General features: G+C 47.2%; 1 protein-coding gene and 1 long non-coding RNA gene across 4 annotated transcripts; both read left to right on the top strand.

The window, feature by feature from the left end:
* The first annotated feature begins 10,122 nt into the window (after positions 1 to 10,122).
* On the top strand, positions 10,123 to 14,819 carry LOC133000580 (uncharacterized). Its single transcript, XR_009678209.1, has 3 exons — positions 10,123 to 11,308; positions 11,683 to 11,856; positions 14,003 to 14,819. It is a non-coding gene; the product is annotated as an uncharacterized LOC133000580 (long non-coding RNA).
* A 1,112-nt stretch (positions 14,820 to 15,931) lies between these two features.
* On the top strand, positions 15,932 to 23,873 carry ctsa (cathepsin A). 3 transcript variants are annotated; one of them, XM_061070198.1, is made up of 13 exons: positions 17,217 to 17,404; positions 17,569 to 17,680; positions 18,651 to 18,701; positions 18,790 to 18,876; positions 18,953 to 19,108; positions 19,189 to 19,365; positions 19,457 to 19,548; positions 19,633 to 19,711; positions 19,789 to 19,937; positions 20,733 to 20,808; positions 21,375 to 21,464; positions 23,391 to 23,492; positions 23,580 to 23,873. In XM_061070198.1, exons 1-13 carry the CDS (start codon positions 17,217 to 17,219, stop codon positions 23,661 to 23,663), a joined length of 1,443 nt encoding a protein of 480 aa, XP_060926181.1. In that variant the 3' UTR covers positions 23,664 to 23,873. The 3 variants fall into 3 exon arrangements, with proteins under 3 accessions (XP_060926179.1, XP_060926180.1, XP_060926181.1); XM_061070196.1 differs by lacking the exons at positions 23,391 to 23,492; positions 23,580 to 23,873 and adding an exon at positions 15,932 to 16,133 and having other exon boundaries at positions 17,241 to 17,404; positions 21,375 to 21,697; XM_061070197.1 differs by lacking the exons at positions 23,391 to 23,492; positions 23,580 to 23,873 and adding an exon at positions 15,932 to 16,133 and having other exon boundaries at positions 17,241 to 17,404; positions 20,714 to 20,808; positions 21,375 to 21,460.
* The last annotated feature ends 607 nt before the right edge of the window (positions 23,874 to 24,480 follow it).

Here is a 24,480-nt window from a genome sequence, read left to right as displayed (position 1 = left end):
CTCCGCTGGCTTAACACACACGTCACATTAATCATAGAATCGTAGTTGTGTATGTGTGTATTGTGAATCAGGAAGTTAGAGGTCTGGAAATGTGAAATCCGGAAATGACGTCGTAAGGAAATGATGTCGTTCGCGGACCAATCACAGCCAAGGGCTGTCCGTGGGGGGTCTCCGAAATAAAGACGGACAGTTAGAAAAATCAGAGGTGCACAAAAAGCTGTCCGAGGCGCTCGGAGAGGGCGTTCCACGACGGATAGGGCGGTCTTATCTATCCGTTTTAGAAAAGACGGACAAGCATAAATTGGCCTTAACACGGGGTCGTCCATGCCTTTATCTTCTCACCACTAGTTCTCTGTCCCGCCCTGTACACACGTGTTCCTCAGGCTCCCTGCTCCACTTTCAACTGGTCCAACTGCTGCTCAGATCATCGCCACTTCAAGAAAACATGATCATAGAACTGCTCCTTTCACACATCAACTGTGGAACATGTTCTGACAAGTGGGTCGGACATTTTCTGGAGCTGAAGCAGCAGCAGGAGATTGTCCGGGTCCGACTCGTTCACAGGAACAGGAACATGTGGGAACATTCAGACGAGGGGCGGAGCCAAAACACATATCTCCATGACAACCATGGTTACGTTAAGTTATGTTAAGTTACAGGTTCACTGTGAAGGAGTTAGTGACGTCTCCAGGTGTTGTACATGTGAACGTAGTCCACTTGTTCACGTGTACGACTCCTGAACATGTCCAACAAGATATTTAGAGACACCTAGTGGTGAAGTTACATATTACAAACAACTGAGCCCGAGTGTCCCCGAGGATGGCTCGTCTTCTTCATCCTGAGATGTTTGTGTTCTTCAGGTTTCACGTCTGTCTCACGTGTTTGTGTTCTCAACACGTCCACTCGCTCTCTGTGAAACCTCTGGACATTCACCTGCTCTATTCTCACATGGACTCACTCAGAAACTTTATTAGGAGGCTGCAGGAGAAGTTCCAGAAAATGTCCAGAACAACTTGACTCAGACTTCAGGTCTGAAAACAGAGACAGTGATGTTTAGTCAAAGTCCTTTATTTTCACACATGAACTCAGTTTAATTTACAGTTAAGTTTTATTCTTTATCCAGGTTGACTCACTGGAGTCTGTCAGAGATCAGCTGTTCTTCTCTGGCTTCAGCTCTGAGGTCAAACCCCTCTCATCTGAGAGAACTGGATCTGGGCTTCAACGACCTGCAGGACTCAGGAGTGAAGGAGCTGTGTGGTTTTCTACAGAGTCCAACCTGTCGACTGGAGACTCTGAGGTCAGCCAACACGTTTTAATGTTAAAGGCACATGGTGTAGAATGTAGTGACATCTAGTGGTGAAGTTTCATGTTGCAGCTAAATACCCCTCCCCCCCTTTCGAAACATTAAAGAGAACCTATGGTAGTTTCAGTTGTCATAGAAACTCAAAAGGTTTAGTTGTCCAGTCTGGGCTACTGTAAAAAACATGGCTGCCTCCGTAGAGAGGACCTGCTCCTGATGTAAGTATAAAGTATTTAAATGTAAAGTATCATCAATCAATCCAATTTTATATGTATAGCCCATATTCACAAATCACAGTTTGTCTCATAGGGCTTTAACATGGTGAGACATCCTCTGTCCTTCACCCTCAACAAGAGTCAGGACAAACTACTAAAAACCCTTTTAACAGGTGAAGATACGTAGAAACCTCAGAGAGACACATGTGAGGATCCGTCTCCCAGGACGGACACAAGTGACACAGATGTGTAGAGGAGAACATCATCAGGATAAATAAGGAAGAGATTTCTACTTTGCCGGTGCATGAAAAGTATCCTCGTTTGTTGGTTTTTAGCGCCTGGCTGGAAAAGGGCACAAGTTCTTACGGTGTGTTTATATGTCACGGACTGTAAAAAGAAGAAGAAAATAAAGGACTGTGAACCATCAGTAAAAGAGAATCTGACCATCATTCAGCCGGGGATGCTAAAGTAAGAACTTCACCTCATCGGTCTCCGCTGCTCTGATACACCCGACACACGGGATTACGGCAGAGGGACTCGATGTGATGGGATAAGATTGTGACTCTCTCACAAAATGGAGGCACCTGAGGAATCACTTTTGGAGAACATGGACCAGATGACGGATGTTTGTCAGCCTAATGAAGAGGAGAATCTTCGCCGCTCTGATCGACCACGGAACCCCACGGAAAAGATGCTTGCATTTCAGAGAGAGGAGGCTCAAAGAAACGAAAAAAGGCTCGTCCAACTTTACGAACAATGGAAAACTCAGGCACGCGAAGCAAGAGAACAGCTAAAATTGGTTATTTCTGAGAGCAAAATGATAACTCTTATAGAAACCCTGGAGAAAGGTAGGGATGATGTGACAGTATATATGTGGAAATTAGAGATCACATCACTCCATCTAGAGAGATAAGACGTCGTGTGGATTCCTGCGATGCAGTCACAAAAGACATTATAAAAGTTGCATATGAACGGATGTCAGGCATAGATGGAGATTTGACAGTGATGTAGTAAAACAGCGTCTCCGTGAGCTGCTTAACAAAGACTATGCACGCTCCATCTATGGATCCACAGCCTCACCTTCAAGTCACCACTTTAGTGGCAAATCCAGCATTCACTCTGTGAGCTCCATCGTAGCAGCTAAAAGAGCTGATGCTGCAGCTGAGTTAGCAGTTAAGGATCAGAGTATCAGAATCAGAATCAGAATTCAGAATCAGAATTCTTTTATTTGCCAGGTATGTTTGCACATATAGGAAATTGACTTGGTGTCGTTGGTGCACTGAACATAAAAACAACAATATAAGAAAAACAACAATATATAAGAAATAGAATAATATAAAATAAAATAGAATAAAGTAGAATAAAGTATATGCATATATACAGTAACAGAGTAAAAGAGTTATGGGCACGTGCTGTGCGAAGGTGCAGAGATTGGTGATAGTGCCAGTAATATATAAGTTATAAATTATAAATTATGTGCAGGGGGGGGGGCTGGTGGGGTAGAGTCAGTGTGGTGCAGGGGGCTTGTTTGTGAGCCCCACTGCCACGGGGAAAAAACTGTTCAGATGGCGAGACGTTTTAGTCCTGATGGCCCGGAACCTTTTTCCGGAGGGAAGTCTCTGGAACAGGTGGTGACCGGGATGTGAAGGATCAGCAATGATCTTGCCTGCTCTCTTACTGGTCCTGGAGTGGAACAGGTCTAGGAGAGCCGGCAGGTCGCAGCCGATGACCTTCAGCTGACCTTATGATCCGCTGCAGTCTGCCCTTGTCCTTGGCCGTGGAGGCAGCGAACCAGACGGTGATTGATGAGGTGAGGATGGACTCAATGATGGCTGTGTAAAACTCAACCATCACTTTCCGCGGCATGTTGAATTTCCTCAGTTGCTGCAGGAAGAACATCCTCTGCTGGGCCTTCTTGATGATGGAGGTGATGTTGTCCGCCCACCTCAGGTCCTGTGCAATGATGGTCCCCAGGAATCTGAAGGACTCCACTGTTTTAACTGGGGAGTCACACAGGCTGGGGGGGGGGGGTTGGGCTGGGCTCCTCCTGAAGTCTGCTACCATCTCTTCAGTTTTTAAAGCGTTCAGCTCCAGGTGGTTCTGGCTGCACCAGGAAGCCAGGCTGTTAACTTCCTCTCTGTAGGCGGCTTCGTCCATTGGTGATTAATCCGATGAGGGTCGTGTCGTCAGCAAACTTCAGGAGTTTGACAGAGGGATGGCTGGAGGTGCAGTTGTTGGTGTAGAGGGAGAAGAGAAGAGGGGAGAGCACACAACCTTGTGGGGCTCCAGTGCTGATGGACCGGGACTCAGACACCAGCTTGCCCAGCCTCACGCGCTGCTTCCTGTCAGTCACGAAGTTAGAGATCCACCTGCAGGTGGGCTCAGGCATGCTCAGCTGTGTCAGCTTGGCACGGAGAAGAGCTGGGGCGATGGTGTTGAATGCGGAGCTGAAGTCCACAAACAGGATCCTGGCGTAGGTGCTGGGGGAGTCGAGGTGCTGGAGGATGAAGTGGAGTCCCATGTTGACTGTGTCGTCTACAGACCTGTTGGCTCTGTAGGCAAACTGCAGTGGGTCGAGGAGGTGGTTGGTTAAGGTCTTGAGGTGGGTCAGCACCAGGTGCTCAAAGGTCTTCATTACTACAGAGGTCAGGGCGACTGGTCTGTAGTCATTAAGGTGATCCTCTGCTTCTTGGGAACGGGGATGATGGTGGATGTTTTGAGGCAGGCGGGTACAACACATTCAGCCAGTGAGGTGTTAAAGATGTCTGTGAACACTGGCGAAAGCTGGACTGCACAGTGCCTCAGTGTGTGTGTGTGTGGGGGGGGGACAGCGTCGGGTCCAGGTGCCTTGCGGGGGTTCAGCTTCTTTAGAAGCTTGTTTACATCTCTCTCCTGAATTGAGAGAGGTGTGATGGGGGGGGGGGCAGTCAGGGGCCATATTGTGGGGGGGGGGGTTGAGTCTTTGTCCAGGCTCGGGTGAAGAGGTGTAATAGCTATGTGGGGGGGCTGGGAGTCTGGGTTAGAACTGGTCCATTGTCTTTCAAATCTACAGTAAAAGTCATTCAGTTCGTTTGCCAGTTTCAGGTCTTCCACAGAGTGGGGGGGGGATTTGGTTTTGCAGCCGGTGATCACCCGCAGCCCCTCCCAGACTGACGAGGAGTCGTTGGCTGCAAACTGTTGTTCCAGCTTCTTTGAGTACTGTCGTTTGGCCTCCTTCATCTCCTTGCCAAACGAGTATTTTGCCAGTCTGAACCTATCCATGTCCCCACTCTTGAAGGCCGCCTCCTTCTCCAAACGAAGCTGTTTGAGTTTTGCAGTGAACCAGGGCTTAGCGTTGTTATAGCTCACCCTGGTGCGTGTTTGAATACATCTGTCTTCACAGAAGCTGATTTATGACGTCACAGCATCTGTGTATTCGTCTAGGCTGTTGGAAGCAGTTCTAAAAATGTCCCAGTCAGTGTTGTCCAGGCAGTCACGCAGCTCCTCCACAGCTTCTCTGTTGCTCCAGTTCTTGGATCTCAGCACAGCAGGTTTAGAAAGTTTGAGTTTCTGCCTGTAAGCTGGGATCAGATGAATAAGAGCGTGGTCGGACAGGCCCAGAGCAGCGCGGGTCACTGCATGATACGCCTTGGTGATGGTGCTGTAGCAGTGATCGAGAGTGTTCTCCCCCCTCCCCATTTGATCAACTGTTTGTATTTGGGGAGTTCCTGAGATAAGTTCCCCTTATTAAAGTCCCCGAGGACAATAACAGGGGAATAAGTGTTCTCTCTCCTCCTCTCCACCCCCAGTACCTGCTCGGCGAGTTGTCGTTGTGAGGGGTTATTGGAGGAGGAAAGACAAAAGGAAAGGATTCAGCTCCTAAAGGAACAGCAGAGGAAAGATCTGGAAGTTCAGAAGCGTGAGCTGAAAGACTGAAGGCAGAGAAGATATTCTGATCACAACACTAAGAGACAGCAGCACGTGTTTCAACAGCAAACTGTGTCTTCAACTCCCATCCAGCAGTCTGCTAATGTCCCACAAACTGTTTTAACTTCACAAACAGATGTGTCATGTCTTGCTCAAGCAGTTCAAGATTCAATATCCCTGAACAGGCTCCCAATGCCAGAGCCGTCTGTATTCACTGGTGACCCGATTCAGTTCATTGAGTGGAAAGCTTCATTCATATCATTGATAGACAGAAGGAACATCTCTTCAGCAGACAAGCTGCATTATTTGAGAAAGTACATCGGTGGTCCAGCTCGGAAAATACTTGATGGCATATTTTATAGAAGCGATGATGAAGCCTATATGGATGCATGGAACCGTCTCAACCACAGGTACGGCCAGCCCTTTGTTATACAGAGAGCCTTCAGAGAAAAGTTGACTAACTGGCCAAGGATCCAACCAAAAGACGCTGAGGGATTCAGGACTCTTGCTGATTTCTTGCATGCATGTCAAGAAGCCATGCCTCACGTTAAAGGCCATGACATTTTGAATGACTGTGAGGAAAATCAGAAATTGGTTCAAAAGCTGCCAGACTGGGCAGCATCACGGTGGAACCGCCAAGTCGCCCAAGTTATGAGAGACAGGCAGGAATTCCCAAGCTTTAAAGAATTTGTTTCCTTTATGGTGATGGAGGCAGAGGTCGCGTGTAATCCTTTAACGTCATTTCATGCTCTTCATTCTACAGAATCACCTAGAGAGAAGCGTTATGTCTATGAAAAGCTGAACAATAAATCTAGTGTTCTTCATACTCAAACAGTTACAGAGACTGAAATCAAGGCCAAGTTCAAACCCATCATGTATCTTCTGTCAAGACATTAACCAGCGTCTGTACAGCTGTCCTCAGTTCATAGAGAGGTCACTGGAGGATAAACAGAAATTTGTGAAGGAAGAGAGACTCTGCTTCGGCTGCTTAAAACCAGGCCATATGGCCAGAGATTGTCGTCACAGACACATATGTGACACTTGTAAGGGAAGACATCCAACCTGTCTCCATGATGACTACCACACTAAAGCCGAACAAGTGCTGGTCTCAAATCATGACATCATAGATGAGTCAGCAACCTCATTGTCTCTCAGTGTGGACACCGAGGACCAATCTGTAAACACCTCCATGATTGTGCCAGTCTGGGTCTCCTCCATCAGCAATCCAGGTATGGAAAAGCTTGTTTATGCCCTGCTGGACACACAAAGTGACACAGTCTTCGTTGACCAGGACATTAGCAAAGTCTTACAAACCAAAGCACAACCTGTGAGGCTCAAGTTAACAACCATGATGGGAAAGGATGTCTTAATGCACAGTGAAAGAGTTTCAGGCCTCAGAGTGCGTGGATATGACTCGACAATCCTCATTGATCTTCCTCCGGCTTACACCAAGGATTGCATACCAGTGAATCGAAAACACATTCCTACCTGTGAAACGGCAAGGCACTGGAATCATCTCAGCACCATAGCAGATGAAATTCCACCACAACTGGAGTGTGAAGTTGGTCTCTTAATAGGCTACAACTGTTCAAGGGCACTGGCACCAAAGCAAGTAATCATGGGAGGAGATAATGAACCTTATGCAGTGCGCACAGATCTAGGTTGGAGTATCTTGGGATGTTCATCACCTAATCACGAGTTACCATCTATCGCTAACACCTGTCGGAGAGTTGTCGTCAGAGATCTTCCTCCAGACGCTATCCGGGTCTTAGAGTCTGACTTCAAGGACATGAGTAAGGAGGGCAAGGCTGTGTCTCAAGATGACGTTCTCTTCCTGAATATGTTAAAAAATGGAATTCAAAGAAATGCTCATGACCATTGTGAGATGCCACTCCCCTTTAAGGAGAGAACTGAAGATAGCTCAGAGAGAGGGAGGAGAACAACCAGGAGCAAAGAAAAGGAGAAAGGTGGATCTCCTGTGGAGGAGGAGCGACAGCGCCACCTGGCGGACAAGAGGGAGAAATTGTTAAAATCTCTTCAAGGTCTGATGCAGGAGGGAAGAAGAGCGACGAGGAGGAGAAAGAAGACGAAGAACACGCAGAGAGTCGGGGACGTAGCAAAGAAGATCAAGATCAAAAAGAGAGTAAGTCAGAGAATCGTGGAAAACGTTGAAAAGAGAAGGAGAGGAAGATGGAAAAAACGACAGACCTTAACAAGAAAGAGGAGAAGAACGAGATAAAGATGTCTGACAACAAGACAACAGCGGAGAAGGCAAAGAGTAAAACAACAGGAGAACTGACAACGAAAGAAAAGCAAAGTGGACAGAAGAACAAGGAAACGCAGCAGCAGAGACATGAAGAAAAGAAGGAGGAGAGAAAAATAAGAAAAGATCGTGAAGGCGAAGCCTGGACAGGGAACAAAGTTTCAGATGAAGACGATGATGGGAGGAACACTTGCGGGGGCGTCAGATGGACTGGTAAGAAGAGTGAAGATTCGTTTTGGAGAGCAGAAAAGAGAAAAGGAAGGACGGCGTCCTGGCAAGCCCTCTTTCGTCGAACGCCCAGTTCAGAAGCTGATTCTGCTACGAGAGACTGTTTAATCAACCTCTTCACGCCACACCCTTATCCTTTATAGTATTGGAGTCATTATTTAGTAAATCATTCGTGTTTGCATCCCATATTGTTCTGAAATTCACTCGTGATTTGGTGGGAGTGTAAATGACCCATTAATGCCTTATTGATTTTTTGATACGTTTATTTTGAAATGGTTTATTTTATTTTGAAAAGGCACTTCCTGGTAAATAAGGAAGAGATCGCTACTTTGCCGGTGCATGAAAAGTATCCTCGTTTGTTGGTTTTTAGCGCCTGGCTGGAAAAGGGCACAAGTTCTTACGGTGTGTTTATATGTCACGGACTGTAACAAGAAGATGAAAATAAAGGACTGTGAACCATCAGTAAAAGAGAATCTGACCATCATTAAGCCGGGGATGCTACACTAACATCTTTTTAAGGTAAAAAGGTGCCATATCATTAAGGGCCTTGAAGGTGAGGAGGAGAATTTTAAATTCTATTCTAGATTTAACAGGAAGCCAGTGTAGCGATGCTAATACTGGAGAAATGTGCTCTCTTTTCTTAGTTCTCGTCAGGACACGTGCTGCGGCATTTTGGACCAGCTGCAGAGTCTTTAACGACTTGCTGCTGGAGCCTGATAATAATGAATTACAATAGTCCAGTCTCGATGTAACAAAGGCGTGGACTAGTTTTTCTGCATCTTTTTGCGAAAGGACATGTCTGATTTTTGAGATATTACGCAAGTGGAAAAACGCGGTCCTAGAAATTATTTTTAAGTGACAAAGGACAAATCAGGATCGAAGATCACTCCCAAGTTCCTGACTGTGTCATTGGAAGCAAGGGCAATGTCATCTAGCGCAGCTATATCATTAGATAATGTATCTCTAAGGTGTTTAGGGCCGAGTATTATAATCTCTGTTTTATCTGAGTTTAATAAGAGGAAATTGCGGGTCATCCAGGTTTTTATGTCCTTGAGACATGCTCGAAGTTTAGTTAATTGATTACTTTGATCAGGTTTTATTGACAAATATAACTGGGTGTCATCCGCATAGCAGTGGAAATTTACCGAGTGTGTCCTGATAATGTTTCCTAGTGGAAGCATATATAATGAGAATAAAATTGGGCCGAGCACAGACCCCTGTGGGACACCATGGTTAACTTTGGTGCGCACCGATGACTCATCATTGATTTGAACGAATTGGGAGCGATCAGAAAAATAAGATTTAAACCAGTTTAAGGCCGTTCCTTTAATGTTAATTAACTGTTTTAGTCTCTCTAATAAAATTTGATGGTCAATCGTGTGGAATGCTGCACTGAGATCTAACAGAACGAGGACAGACACAAGTCCCTGATCTGAAGCTATTAGAAGGTCATTAGTGACTTTTGCCAGGGCTGTCTCTGTGCTGTGATTGGTTCTAAACCCAGACTGAAAGTCTTCATATATATTATTTTCCTGGAGAAACTCACACAGCTGATTGGCTACAACTTTTTCTAAGATTTTAGACAGGAAGTGGAGATTAGATATTGGCCTGTAATTGGCTAAAACCTCTGGGTCTAGGGTGGGTTTTTTGAGTAGGGGTTTGATTACAGCTATTTTAAAAGACTGTGGTACATAACCTGATGATAATGACAGATTGATTGTGTTAAGTAACGAATTATCTATTAGGGGCAGAATTTCTTTAGGTAATTTAGTTGGAATCCGATCTAAGATACAGGTTGTTGGTTTAGAACCTGAGATTATTTTGGTAAACTGATCACGGGTGATCAGAGAGAAGCTGTCTAAATAATGGGAAGGATTCCCATTGTCAATGAGCGCTGAGGACCGAGTCAGGCTCAATGTGACTGAAGTTTCACTGACAGAGAAACAATCCAATGCTGGACAATGTGTCCATGTAATGTTTCTGTGGAAGCTAACCAGGACTTGTCCCGGTGGTCCTGTGGACTGACCACATGACAGCGTGCTGCGTTGGTGTTCTGGGACTGGGCTCAGGTTCCAGAGTCCAAGTGGATTATATTTGATTCCTTTTATTTGTAGGACCAAGTTCTTCAGCCCTGTTTCTTCCACTTTGGGTTCATTTCCAACATTAAACTCTGGTTTCAGGACTTACACGGGGTCGTCCATGCCTTTATCTTCTCACCACTAGATCTCTGTCCCGCCCTGTACACACGTGTTCCTCAGGCTCCCTGCACCACTTTCAACTGGTCCAACTGCTGCTCAGATCATCGCCACTTCAAGAAAACATGATCATAGAACTGCTCCTTTCACACATCAACTGTGGAACATGTTCTTACAAGTGGGTCGGACATTTTCTGGAGCTGAAGCAGCAGCAGGAGATTGTCCGGGTCCGACTCGTTCACAGCAACAGGAACATGTGGGAACATTCAGACGAGGGGCGGAGCAAAAACACAGATCTCCATGACAACCATGGTTACGTTAAGTTATGTTAAGTTACAGGTTCACTGTGAAGGAGTTAGTGACGTCTCCAGGTGTCGTACATGTGAACGTAGTCCACTTGTCCACGTGAACAACTCCTGAACATGTCCAGCAAGATATTTAGAGACATCTAGTGGTGAAGTTACATATAACAAACAACTGAACCCCGAGGACACGAGGACTTTCAAGCGGTTTTCAGTCATGAACTCTGTTAAACAGTGTCTGGACATTTTTCTGGAGTTTGACTTTCACATATGAAGAACATGTGGAGCAGCAGGAGGCGGAGCCTGTAGAGCAGCAGGAGGCGGGACATAACGTATAAACTCTGCTGTGGGAAGATCAGTGTTGTTGTTTCCAGCTCCTCCACACGGCGTCGGCCTCATCACCAGAAGATCTGGAATCTCCTCGTGTTTCCAAGTTGACGTCTTCGTCTTCTACGTGTCCGGCTCCTCTTCTTCATCCTGAGATGTTTGTGTTCTTCAGGTTTCACGTCTGTCTCACGTGTTTGTGTCCTCAACACGTCCACTCACTCTCTGTGAATCCTCTGGACATTCACCGGCTCTATTCTCACATGGACTCACTCAGAAACTTTATTAGGAGGCTGCAGGAGAAGATCCAGAAAAGAGACAGTGATGTTTAGTCAATGTCCTTTATTTTCTCACATGAACTCAATTTAATTTACAGTTAAATTTTATTCTTTATCCAGGTTGAAGAGCTGCAGTCTGTCAGAGATCAGCTGTTCTTCTCTGGCTTCAGCTCTGAGGTCAAACCCCTCTCATCTGAGACAACTGGATCTGAGTAGAAACAACCACCTGCAGGACTCAGCAGTGAAGGAGCTGTGTGGTTTTCTACAGAGTCCAACCTGTCGACTGGAGACTCTGGGGTCAGTTCACTGACTGACTTTTGTAGATCTCATATCTATAAAACAGCATAATACACAATTTATCTAATTTAATTCTAATTTAACATAATTCCTCTTTAAACATAACCTGAATCCATTCATCAATTAATCTGTGACATTTGAAATATTCAGCTACTTGTTAAAACACTGAGTTTAGTTCTGGATTTCCTAAACTGATCTGCAGGACAGAGACCGGGTCCACATAATCTATTTGTACTGAATCAGGACTCGTTTTTAGTCCAACATGTCTGATTTCATATTTATCTTCCATGTTATGAGTCTGTGCTGACATGAATATGTGTCTGATATTTTCACACATGAACTCAGTTTAATTCAAAGTTTTATTCTTTATCCAGGTTGAAGGTCTGCAGTCTGACAGAGATCAGCTGTTCTTCTCTGGCTTCAGCTCTGAGGTCAAACCCCTCTCATCTGAGAGAACTGGATCTGAGTCTAAACGACCTGCAGGACTCAGGAGTGAAGGAGCTGCTTGATCTACAGCAGAGTCCAACCTGTCGACTGGAGACTCTGAGGTCAGTAGATGGGTGGAGTCAGTCCACGCTGCTTTCATCAGTATTTTACTAAACACAGTCAGGATCACAGATCCAGGGTCTGTGCTACCAAGCAGGATTTGTGGTTATCAGGTTAACTTCAGGTTTAGTTTGTTCAGTCCTACGAAGCTCGTCCACTTCTTAACGAGGTAAATCACCATGGTAACTTCTGATGAACGGCTCACCTGCTCCAGGTTAAGTTGGAGATCAACCCGTATAGAAGCTCCGCCCACTGACCACAGTGACTCTCCACTGTTGTGTGGTGCACACTCTCCTTAAAGGGACGGATAAGGGAAGTTTAAATCAACGTCTGGTTGGTTCAGTTGATCTCTAACTCACCCAGAACATCTCAACAGGGATGGGTATCGTTTGGTTTTTATCCGATACCGGTTCCTAACCGATACTTTTAAAACGATACCGGTGCCTAAACGGTTCCTGAACCGATACTTTTTTTTTTTAAAGTGCACAAAACGAAGCTTGACATCATTTAAGAAAGGCTTTTTTAATACCAAATATATAAACTGTTTAAAGTAATTATAAATATAAATGAATACAAAAACGTTTTAACCTAAAACTATGAATAATATATGAACTGTTAACAAAAGTTTACACTATACTTAAATAAATAAAAATAAACACAAAACACACACACTCTGACTTCGGTGCCTGAGCCAACTGAAGACTGAGGGTCGCTTTTCACTCGGAGACCCCCGTGTCTCCGCGGCTGAGGCTGCCGCAAGGGGGTTTGGCCCCCCTTCGGCCCCCCTTCGCCCCCCCAAATGCGGACGCTTTTATGAAACATTTCTCGGCGTGGTCTTCGTTCCTCCCGCCCCGAGCCTTTCCAAGCCGACCCGGAGCCGGGCGCGGCGCACCGCCACGGAGGAAATGCACCTGGCGGGGGGGGGCGGCCAGCGCCGGGGAGAGGTCTCGCAAGGAGATCCCCCCCCCCACCACCACCTGCACGGAAGCCCTGACGCGCGGGCAGCGCGGAGACAAGAGTCTGTCCACCGGCCGCGGGGCCCGGCGGGAGCCGCCGCTTCCCGTGAAGGAAGGAGCGGAAGTGTGAGGAGGCGGGACGAGCGGAGACCTCAGTCTTCCATTGGCTCAGGCACCGAAATGAGGCAGTGTGTGTCCTCAGAGACAGTGAGACAGTGTGTGTCCTCAGAGACAGTGAGACAGTGTGTGTCTTCAGAGACAGTGTGTGTCCTCAGAGACAGTGAGACAGTGTGTGTCCTCAGAGACAGTGAGACAGTGTGTGTCCTCAGAGACAGTGAGACAGTGTGTGTCCTCAGAGACAGTGAGACAGTGTGTGTCCTCAGAGACAGTAAGACAGTGTGTGTCCTCAGAGACAGTGAGACAGTGTGTGTCCTCAGAGACAGTGAGACAGTGTGTGTCCTCAGAGACAGTGAGACAGTGTGTGTCCTCAGAGACAGTGAGACAGTGTGTGTCCTCAGAGACAGTGAGACAATGTGTGTCTTCTTGTCTTCCACTCGTCTTGTTAGTAAACAACAGATTCAGATCTCGTGGCCTCGAGTTATTTATCTCGTTCACACGTTATTATGTCGTGGTCACGTGATATCTTTTCACCAGATGCCACCAGGGGGCGCTGTAACTTACACAAGCTGGACCACAGCTGACAGCCTCACACGAGGGACAGAGACGTCTTCATCTGATCTGAGACAGTTTGTCCTCTCACTTCATCAGTGAAGAACTGATCAGGTGGATCTTTGTCACAGCTCTGAGATCAGTGGGACTGAAGCCTCTCCTCATCACCATGGTAACCAGGAGCTCTTTCTACAGAGCAGAACCTCTGCTGAGGTCCATCTGTCTCATCTGGTCCCAGTTTGTCAGAAGCAGATGTTCATCAACACACAGTGAAACATGTCTTCACCTGTAACAGCAGTAAATCCACCTCTCAGGTGTCCACTCTGCACTTTGACATGCAGAGGACACACACTGAGCTCTTAGCGTGTTCATTCCAACACGTGAACATGAAGCAGAGAGGAAGCTGCTCCACCTCTGAACAGGACTGAAGTCCCTGCTGCTCTTTCTACTGGATGAGCTGCATCACTGACTCACAGCTGATGAAGTGAGTCTCTGGGACACTGATGTCTTCTTCTCTCAACAGCTGGTGGTCTCCGTGGAGCTGAGTGTGAAGAGGACAGTGTGTGTGGACGGAGGCTGAGCTGTGTCCTGAGGATCCAGAGGCTGAAGCAGCAGCAGCTTGTGTGTAGTCTCCAATCTACACAACCCCTAATCTGCATGTGTTTGTGAGATGAAGCCGGAGCACCTGGAGAAAACACGTGGAGAACATGCAGACTCCACACAGGAAGACCCATCTGAACCGGATTCAAACCAGCAACCTTCCTGCCCCGATTGTGTTTATTCACATGAAGAATGTGTTTATTGAAATGACACAACACAAGCAGAATATATAAACCCTCTATAAAGAGTCACATACAGTGTGTTTAAGTTAGTCTTTATTATTGTCCACCTTTGTCCCTCAGTCTGTCTCCATGTGTGTAGAACCACATTCTGTGTAGATGTTTGTTTATGATCTTAAAGTTCCTGGATTCACGTCACAAATTGATTTAGTTCAACACAAAGTTAAACACATTGAAATCACTTTGAGTTTAAAATCAGAGTTTTGTCTTTCACACAAAAGATCAAAACTCTGGACTTAAAAATGGGACGTTTTCATTTCTGCATCAGGTGCAGAGCGGTGGTGGCTTTTCTACTTTTGACCCACAGGTGGCGCTGCAGTATAACAGCAGCACATCCCAGTCAAAGCCTTTATATTCAGTCTATGAGTCAAACACATGGATCATTTCCTCTGTGACAAACCAGATGTAACGAGAAGAAAAACATCTCAGAGAGAAAAGTTCTGTTTCTACTTGTCTCTGCTTTAATGCTCAATAAACATCCTTCCACCGACTGCACTGGAATCATGACTCAGCGTTTCTTTCCTCTTCAAACAAACAGGTGGAAACATCTCGTCCTTGGTGCAGGTAAAAGAACAAAATCACCAGTTTGACAGAATGGAAACAAGCAGAAGAAAAGTGAATGAGACATTTACAGTATGAAGAAGAGTCGATGAAGAGCAGAGCATCTTTAAGTCTCTGAGGAAACTGTTTCATAAACATTTTAGCATATTTAATAGAAAACTGACCCGAGGACGTTTTATACAAACGTAGATGAAGATTCTTGTTGTACGTTCTCGAGCACCACCTCAGAACAACCACCAGGGGGAGACTGTAGCAACCTCTGGGAACAGCTGCATGCTGGGAAATAATTGATGATGGGAGGTTCACAGCAGAGACAAGGGACAGAAAGTGTCTGAGAGATGATGTCCTGAAGACAGTGGACATGTTGGGCCTGTTGTGTTGAACAGTTTGTGTTATTTTGTGGAGACACTTGTCTCAACATGATGATGTCACTTCCTGTTCAAGCCCGTCTCAGTTCTTTGTGACTTCATGATCAGAAATGTTTGACAGAGTCAGTTCCTGACAGGCTCCAGTTCTCACTGTGTGGAGAGGTCATCATGTGACTTTGTGATGATCCTCAACACACGTGTGTCAGTGTAACATGTGACTGTGACGCCATGTTCATGAACACGCTGCTCTAACATCTGTCCAGCAGATGTTGAAGCTCTGAGGTCACTTCCTGTGCAGCAGAGTGAGACCATCATCTCTTCATGGAGCTGTGCACCAGGCTGTTGTCACGGTAACCAAACACAAAGTGTGAACAACACGTCGTCAAAGGATCCGTTAGAATTCCATCAAACACGTTTATGGGATTTACTTTATACTGAAGAAGAGTTTGTGTCTGTGATGAACCAGAGGTAGATGATGATGGTCACGTGTCTCACATCCTGTTCATCGACTTCAGATCAACTCACATCCAGAAGAAGACCTTCACCTGTGTTTCCATAGCAACTGACTCCGAGTGAGGCTCCTGTCAATCACCTGATCCTCACTCCGGTCCAGCAGGGGGCGGTACTGCGCCTGTGAGCTGATGAACGCACCCTGCTGTCAGCTGACTGACGGAGTGAGTCATGTGACAGTTTGCGGTCATGTGACCTCTGTGATTCTATATTGTCGCCAGCTGAGACTTCAGTTGCTCAGAAGAACCAGGTAGAACCCAGAGGAACCAGGCGGAACCCAGAGGAACCAGGTAGAACCCAGAAGAACTAGGTAGAACCCAGAGGAACCAGGTAGAACCCAGAAGAACCCAGAGGAACCCAGAGGAACCAGATGAAGGTGAGGGTGTTGACGGACAGAACTTTGCTTGGTTCCTGTTTTTCTCTGTGGTGCTCACAGTTCAGCTAGAAGCTAGCAGTTAGCAGTAAGCAGTTAGCAGCTAGTATTTAGCAGTTAGCAGCTAGTATTTAGCAGTAAGCAGTTAGCAGTTAGCAGCTACTAGTTAGCAGTTAGCAGCTACTAGTTAGTAGTTAGCAGTTAGCAGCTAGTATTTAGCAGTTAGCAGTTAGCAGTTAGCACCCAGAGACAGAAACAGCAGCTAAAACAAGCTTCCTCTAATAACATGTGTATAACACTCAGGCCTGTAGCGCCCCCTGCTGTCCATCATGTGCAGCTGCTCTTATTTACTTGATTCCTATTCGTCCCATTTGAACACGTGTTCTTCTCTGAGATGAAAACATTGAGTCAGATGTTTGTGTAGAAGATGAAACACACACAGACACACACACACACACATGCTGCAGATTTCTCTCTTTGTTTTAATTTGATTTTGTGTTTGATTTTAAATGAAAGTTGAAAGAAGATATTTAATGATAAACAGTTTTTTCTCTCTTGATTAATTTCACCTCCTCAGTCAAAGTATTAAACATTTGAAGCTACAGACTAATTAACCTTTTGTTTCCTCGACTGTTTTAATAGAAACTCAAAACAAAGCCAACGCATCACTTCCTGAAACGTCTCATGTTTGAGTTTGTCCTCAGTCCTGAGCTGGACACAAAGATCTTTTTCTAAACATTTTATTTACGATTAAATTTCATGTTCAAGAGAGAAACTCTAAACTTTATTTACAACATCTCCACTAACACAAAATCATAAGGAGCCACGATTCATCATATCATTTACTTTCAGTTTGAACTCATTTGATTTGATTGTATTTGTTGTTCCATGTTGGTTCTGTTTCTTGCTGAAGTTGTGATGTCACTTCCTGTCTGGTTTCAGATGCAGTGGGTGGTGTTGATGTCACTTCCTGTCTAGTTTCAGATGCAGTTTGTGGTGTTGATGTCACTTCCTGTCTGGTTTCAGATGCAGTTTGTGGTGTTGATGTCACTTCCTGTCTGGTTTCAGATGCAGTTTGTGCTGTTGATGTCACTTCCTGTCTGGTTTCAGATGCAGTGGGTGGTGTTGATCTACTTCCTGTGGTCTCTGCTGGGCGGCGACGCGGCGCCGGCAGGAGATGAGGTGACCTTCCTGCCTGGTCTGCAGAAGCAGCCGAGCTTCAGACATTACTCTGGTTACCTGAGCGTGGCCGACGGAAAGCACCTGCACTACTGGTCAGTACCTGACACGCCCACCTGACACCTCACGTGTGATGTCAGCGGCTCCACTGTCACATGTGAGGGAGGAACATCAAATATAAAAAGACGTTTCTACGAGCTCTTTGATTCCCAGGACATCCACCCGGCCCTCCGTCAGCTGAGCTGCTTCTTGTCCTCAGGTGGGTGGAGTCCCAGAACGAGCCGACCTCTGACCCGGTGGTGCTGTGGTTGAACGGCGGCCCCGGCTGCAGCTCTCTGGACGGACTGCTGACCGAGCACGGCCCCTTCCTGGTAGGTCACCTCCACCTGCACCAGGGTCTGATTCTGGTGGTTCTGGTTTGTTTTGTGGATATTTTCCAATGGCAGGAAAGTGCCTGTGTCTCCACCCAGCATGTTGTCATTGCAAGGGTATGAAACTGAACGTGTCAACTGTTACAAGTATCTCGGCATTTTAATTGATGATCGACTTTCTTTTAAACCACATGTAGAAAATCTGGTAAAAAAATGAAGAGTGAAACTGGGATTCGTCCGTTTTTTCTTCTTTTACCAGAACAGAGTTGATTGCTCCCACTCTCCTCCCTGTACTGGATTACAGTGATCTCTTATGAACGTTCTCTAGACTCTGTATATCATGGAGCCTTAAGGTTTGTCACTGGTTGTAAAGCCCTCACTCACCGCTGCATCTCATTGGCTCGAGTTGAGTGGCCATCTCTGGCAGCACGCCGCCTTATACATTGGCATATTTGTATTTATAAAGCTATCTTGGGTCTGCTCCCCCACTACTTATGTAATTACATCTTTAAATCCCAGAGCAATTACTGCTTAGGTTCAAATGAGTTTTATTTATTAATTATGCCCAAAGTTCACTCTGAATTTGGTAAGCACTGTTTTAAGTTCGCTGCACCTGCTGCTTGGAATGCACTGTAAAAAACTCTAAGGTTAAAGCAGCTCATAAACCTTGAAACTCTGAAGACTCGTGTGAGAGAAATTGGAGCGGCTTCATACCGCACTTGTTGTTCTGGTGTGAATCCGGAGCTTTAGTCCTGTTGCCTTATCTTTTTTTTCATTTTTTTAATGTATTTTATCTGTGTGATGTGATTTCTGTGTGTCTTGTGACTGTTGACATGTTTTGTATGCTGCTGTCTTGGCTTCCCTTGGAACAGAGCTCATTGTATCTCAACGGGACCGACCTGGTTCAATAAAGGCAAATAAAAAATAAAATAACAGCGCCACCTGCTGACGCCTGACCTGTCCTTTTCAGATCCAGGATGATGGAGTGACTTTGCAGTACAACCCTTATTCCTGGAACAAGGTCAGTTCTGCACGCCGTCTTGTGTGTCGGGGGGGTTGGACACATGGTTTGATTCCTGAAAGCTGATTGGTTCACTGTTTCCAAGCAGCTAGCCAACGTGTTGTACCTGGAGTCTCCAGCAGGAGTTGGTTTCTCGTACTCTGATGATAAGAATTACGTGACGAACGACACGGAGGTCAGTGACGCGTCTGAAACTCAGGTCCTGATTGGCTCACAGGTGTGGAGTGATTTGATCTGTTTCCTGGTTCCAGGTGTCGATGAACAACTTCCTGGCTCTGAGGGAATTCTTCCGCTTGTTCCCAGAGTTCAGCAAGAACGACCTCTTTCTGACCGGAGAGAGTTACGGAGGAATCTACATCCCGACGCTGGCGGAGCGAGTGATGGAGGACGCCACGCTCAACCTGCAGGTACGCACCAGTGTCATAGCACCTCACGCCACAGGGACATCAACTCTCATAGGAACTAAACCAGCACCCTGTCGTGTTAGGGCGTTGCCGTGGGAAACGGTATGTCGAGTTACGAGATGAACGATAACTCTCTGGTGTTCTTCGCCTACTACCACGGCCTCTTGGGCAGCGGGCTGTGGCGCCGGCTGCAGACGTTTTGCTGCAGCGACGCCACGTGCAACTTCTACAACAATCAGGACCAGAACTGCTCTGCCAGCGTGAGTCTGAACCGGTTTGTGATAAATACTGATCTGAACCCGGTCACAGAATCCGGTTGGAAGCGGTTTCAAGCAGGCGTCTCTGTTTCAGGTGTCGGAGGTTCAGGAGGTCGTCTACAGTTCAGGTCTGAACATGTACAACCTGTACTCGTCATGTCCAGGTGGAGTCGGACACAGGGTCAGGTGAGCTGCGACCTCTGACCTCTGAGGCAACACGTGTACATCTGAGCGTTGCCAGCCCGGTGTTGACTTCCTGTTCTTGATCAGTGTGGAGCGAGGCGACCTGGTGATCCGGGATCTGGGGAACTCGTTCACCAATCACCAGTGGACTCAGCTGTGGAACCAGGTGAGTGTGGGTCACCTGGGTTCACCTGAACTCACCTGGTGGACCAGTACAAACCGGGTTCTTCTCTGACTCTGTAGAAGCTTCGAGTTCTGGCATCTCGCCACCTGTCCGTCCGCCTGGACCCCCCCTGCACAAACTCCACCCCCTCCTCCCTCTACCTGAACAGTCCGTACGTCAGAGCCGCGCTGCACATCCCCCCCGAGCTGCCGGCCTGGGTCATCTGCAGGTAGAGAGAGAGGGAGAGAGAGAGAGTGTGAGAGAGGGTGAGAGTGTGAGAGTGAGAGAGGTAGATAGTGTGTGTGTGAGAGTGTGAGAGAGAGAGAGAGAGGTAGATAGTGTGTGTGAGAGAGTGTGAGAGAGAGAGTGTGAGAGAGTGTGAGAGAGGTAGATAGTGTGTGTGAGAGAGTGTGAGAGAGAGAGAGAGAGTGTGTGTGTGAGAGAGTGTGAGAGAGAGTGTGAGAGAGTGTGTGTGTGTGAGAGAGTGTGTGTGAGAGAGTGTGTGTGAGAGAGAGTGTGTGAGAGAGAGTGTGTGTGAGTGTGAGAGAGAGTGTGTGAGAGAGAGAGTGTGTGAGAGAGAGTGTGTGAGAGAGAGAGTGTGTGAGAGAGAGTGTGTGAGAGAGAGTGTGTGAGAGAGAGAGTGTGTGAGAGAGAGTGTGTGAGAGAGAGAGTGTGTGTGAGAGAGTGTGTGAGAGAGAGAGTGTGTGAGAGAGAGAGAGAGTGTGTGAGAGAGAGAGAGAGTGTGAGAGAGAGTGTGTGTGAGAGAGAGTGTGTGTGAGAGAGAGAGTGTGTGTGAGAGAGAGTGTGTGTGAGAGAGAGAGTGTGTGTGTGTGAGAGAGTGTGTGTGTGTGAGAGAGAGAGAGAGAGAGTGTGAGTGTGAGTGTGAGTGTGTGAGTGTGTGTGTGTGTGTGTCTCTTTGTCTGTGTGTGTGTGTGTGTGTGACTCACACAGACACACACACACACACAGACAGCTGTACAAACGTGTGTGTGATGATAATCCCAGCACCAGGTGTGTGTTGCAGTGCGGAGGTGAACCTGAACTATGGTCGTCTGTGTCTGGACGTGAGGAAACAGTATCTGAAGCTTCTCTCTGCTCTGGTCAGTGAACTCACAAACTTCATTCACACCGATTTCCTCTCAGCTGAAACTACAGATTCCTCCTCAACCAGCAGAAGGACTTCCCAGTGCAGAGCCCAGTGCATTGTGGGAGTTCTCCCTCCATGCACATGTGCAGGTGTTAGTGACGCTGCTCTCAGCTGAGGCGTTTCCACAGATCTCATCAGAACAGCTGCTCACACAGAACCTCACATTTAGTTTTTGTTCAACTAAACTCGGGACAAAGACACAAATGATTTAGTGGAGAGAATCGTAGATATAATGAACGTCTCATGAAAAGCACTTCCTCTAAACATCAGCTCTGGGTCACAGGTGCTTGTTAGTAAAGGTTCAATATAACTTCATGAGAACCACTGATCTTCAGACTTTTATCTTTCAACAACACAACGTTCCATCAGTGTCTGTAGAAGCAGCAGGAAGAGGATTGGAGCCCAGGAAGAGGAATGTGCAGCTCAGCCAATCAGAGAAGCACATTGAGATGATGACATTGATAAGCACTGTAAGAGCTGGGGGGCGGGGCCTTGTTGACTCTGTGGCGCTCTCTGCAGAAGTACCGGGTCCTGGTGTATAACGGAGACGTGGACATGGCGTGTAACTTCATGGGAGACGAGTGGTTCGTTGAGTCTCTGCAGCAGCAGGTAACTTCCTGTTTGACTTCATAATCAATAACCACGTTAGGGGGGGTGTGGCCTCACCCTGTGGTAGAAAACCACCGGGAGACGTGTTCCGTCTGTTTTAACAAACGGACCCGTTGGAGCCCGACTCAGGTGTGTTGATGTCTCAGGTGTGTTGATGTCTCGGGTGTGTTGATGTCTCAGGTGTGTTGATGTCTCGGGTGTGTTGATGTCTCGGGTGTGTTGATGTCTCGGGTGTGTTGATGTCTCGGGTGTGTTGATGTCTCGGGTGTGTTGATGTCTCGGGTGTGTTGATGTCTCGGGTGTGTTGATGTCTCGGGTGTGTTGATGTCTCGGGTGTGTTGATGTCTCGGGTGTGTTGATGTCTCGGGTGTGTTGATGTCTCGGGTGTGTTGATGTCTCGGGTGTGTTGATGTCTCGGGTGTGTTGTCTCGGGTGTGTTGTCTCGGGTGTGTTGTCTCGGGTGTGTTGTCTCGGGTGTGTTGATGTCTCGGGTGTGTTGATGTCTCGGTGTGTTGATGTCTCGGGTGTGTTGATGTGTCGGGTGTGTTGATGTCTCGGGTGTGTTGATGTCTCGGTGTGTTGATGTGTCGGGTGTGTTGATGTCTCGGGTGTGTTGATGTCTCGGGTGTGTTGATGTCTCGGTGTGTTGATGTCTCGGGTGTGTTGATGTGTCGGGTGTGTTGATGTCTCGGGTGTGTTGATGTCTCGGGTGTGTTGATGTGTCGGGTGTGTTGATGTCTCGGGTGTGTTGATGTCTCGGTGTGTTGATGTGTCGGGTGTGTTGATGTCTCGGGTGTGTTGATGTCTCAGGTGTGTTGATGTCTCGGTGTGTTGATGTCTCGGGTGTGTTGATGTGTCGGGTGTGTTGATGTCTCGGGTGTGTTGATGTCTCGGTGTGTTGATGTCTCGGGTGTGTTGATGTCTCGGGTGTGTTGATGTCTCGGGTGTGTTGATGTCTCGGGTGTGTTGATGTCTCGGGTGTGTTGATGTCTCGGGTGTGTTGATGTCTCGGGTGTGTTGATGTCTCGGGTGTGTTGATGTCTCGGGTGTGTTGATGTGTCGGGTGTGTTGATGTCTCGGGTGTGTTGATGTCTCGGGTGTGTTGATGTCTCGGGTGTGTTGATGTCTCGGGTGTGTTGATGTCTCGGGTGTGTTGATGTCTCGGGTGTGTTGATGTCTCGGGTGTGTTGATGTCTCGGGTGTGTTGATGTCTCGGGTGTGTTGATGTCTCGGGTGTGTTGATGTCTCGGGTGTGTTGATGTCTCGGGTGTGTTGATGTCTCGGGTGTGTTGATGTCTCGGTGTGTTGATGTCTCGGGTGTGTTGATGTCTCGGGTGTGTTGATGTGTCGGGTGTGTTGATGTCTCGGTGTGTTGATGTGTCGGGTGTGTTGATGTCTCGGGTGTGTTGATGTCTCGGGTGTGTTGATGTCTCGGTGTGTTGATGTCTCGGGTGTGTTGATGTGTCGGGTGTGTTGATGTCTCGGGTGTGTTGATGTCTCGGTGTGTTGATGTGTCGGGTGTGTTGATGTGTCGGGTGTGTTGATGTCTCGGGTGTGTTGATGTCTCGGGTGTGTTGATGTCTCCGGTGTGTTGATGTCTCGGGTGTGTTGATGTCTCCGGTGTGTTGATGTCTCCGGTGTGTTGATGTCTCCGGTGTGTTGATGTCTCGGGAGTGTTGATGTCTCGGGAGTGTTGATGTCTCGGGTGTGTTGATGTCTCGGGTGTGTTGATGTCTCGGGTGTGTTGATGTCTCGGGTGTGTTGATGTCTCGGGTGTGTTGATGTGTCGGGTGTGTTGATGTCTCGGGTGTGTTGATGTCTCGGGTGTGTTGATGTCTCGGGTGTGTTGATGTCTCGGGTGTGTTGATGTCTCGGGTGTGTTGATGTCTCGGGTGTGTTGATGTCTCGGGTGTGTTGATGTCTCAGGTGCTGGTTCAGAGGCGTCCGTGGTTCTACAGCGATGAAGACGGGCGGCAGGTCGGAGGCTTCGTCAAAGAGTTCAACAACATGGCCTTCCTCACAGTCAAGGTAAACTCCGCCCTCGTCATCATCAGCTGCCCTCACTGGTCACTTCCTCTACTCACCTGGCTGACCTTTCCCTCCGTCCTCCTGCAGGGCTCAGGTCACATGGTTCCATCAGATAAACCAGGTGCTGCCTTTGCCATGTTCACCAGATTCATCAAGAGACAACCCTACTGACGGGGGGGCACCAGCCTCCTGCCAGCCAATCAGCACAGCTCTCCACTGTGTTGCCCGGCGACCAGGTCCCTGCAGGAGGAAACGAAACTCATCTGGTTGCTTGTGTGGTTGTCATGGAAACGCTCACTGCCATCAGTGTCTTTAATGTGAAACTTCTTCTTCTGTATGTTTTTGGTTTAAGAACCAGTTCAATAAAGTTTGAATCAAAAAGTCGTTGTTTCTTTTGAACTGAACCTGATTCAAACGTCTGAAACGAGACGTCGGGTTAAAGAACGAGTTTCGATCAGACGCTCAGATTTTAACACAACACGAAACACGATGACGACAAATCCACGACTTCCTCAAGTCCCGAGTCGGCTCTGACCTGAGATCAGATCTGTGACTTCATTCTGACCTGTGGTTTTCTGCAGCTTCGCTAAACTCTGAGAAATGAAACCTGCCAAAACTCTTCACTTCAGAAACTAATTCAATTTGAGACGTTCTCACAAGTCAAAGTTCTCGAAGCTTTGTGTTAAAATCAGAAGAGTGAAGAACCGAGTCGTAGACGACTGGACACGGGTTTTAAATATAGAAGCTACAGCTTCAAAGACGTGATGTTTACACCAAGTGCTGAAATATCACATCTTCAAAACTCAGGAGGAAACCAAGATGTTTCCTCGGTGTCGGACACAGAAGAGTGGAACACACCAGACGTCCCGGTGGAAACCTGGAGGAAACAAGATGTTTCCTTGGTGTCGGACACAGAAGAGTGGAACACACCAGACGTCCTGGTGGAAACCTGGAGGAAACAAGATGTTTCCTTGGTGTCGGACACAGA

This window comes from Limanda limanda, chromosome 4 (genome assembly GCF_963576545.1).
Source record: "Limanda limanda chromosome 4, fLimLim1.1, whole genome shotgun sequence".
Lineage (NCBI taxonomy): Eukaryota > Metazoa > Chordata > Actinopteri > Pleuronectiformes > Pleuronectidae > Limanda > Limanda limanda.
This window is presented reverse-complemented; position numbering and strand designations above follow the sequence as displayed.

Bases quoted from the DNA above. Each gene is read 5' to 3' on its own strand.
- ctsa (XM_061070198.1), top strand. From the start codon at position 17,217: ATGTCACTTCCTGTCTGGTTTCAGATGCAGTGGGTGGTGTTGATCTAC. The intron at 17,405-17,568 runs GTCAGTACCTGA...TCTTGTCCTCAG, and splicing joins GGAAAGCACCTGCACTACTG to GTGGGTGGAGTCCCAGAACG. The intron at 19,549-19,632 runs GTGAGCTGCGAC...GTTCTTGATCAG, and splicing joins GGAGTCGGACACAGGGTCAG to TGTGGAGCGAGGCGACCTGG.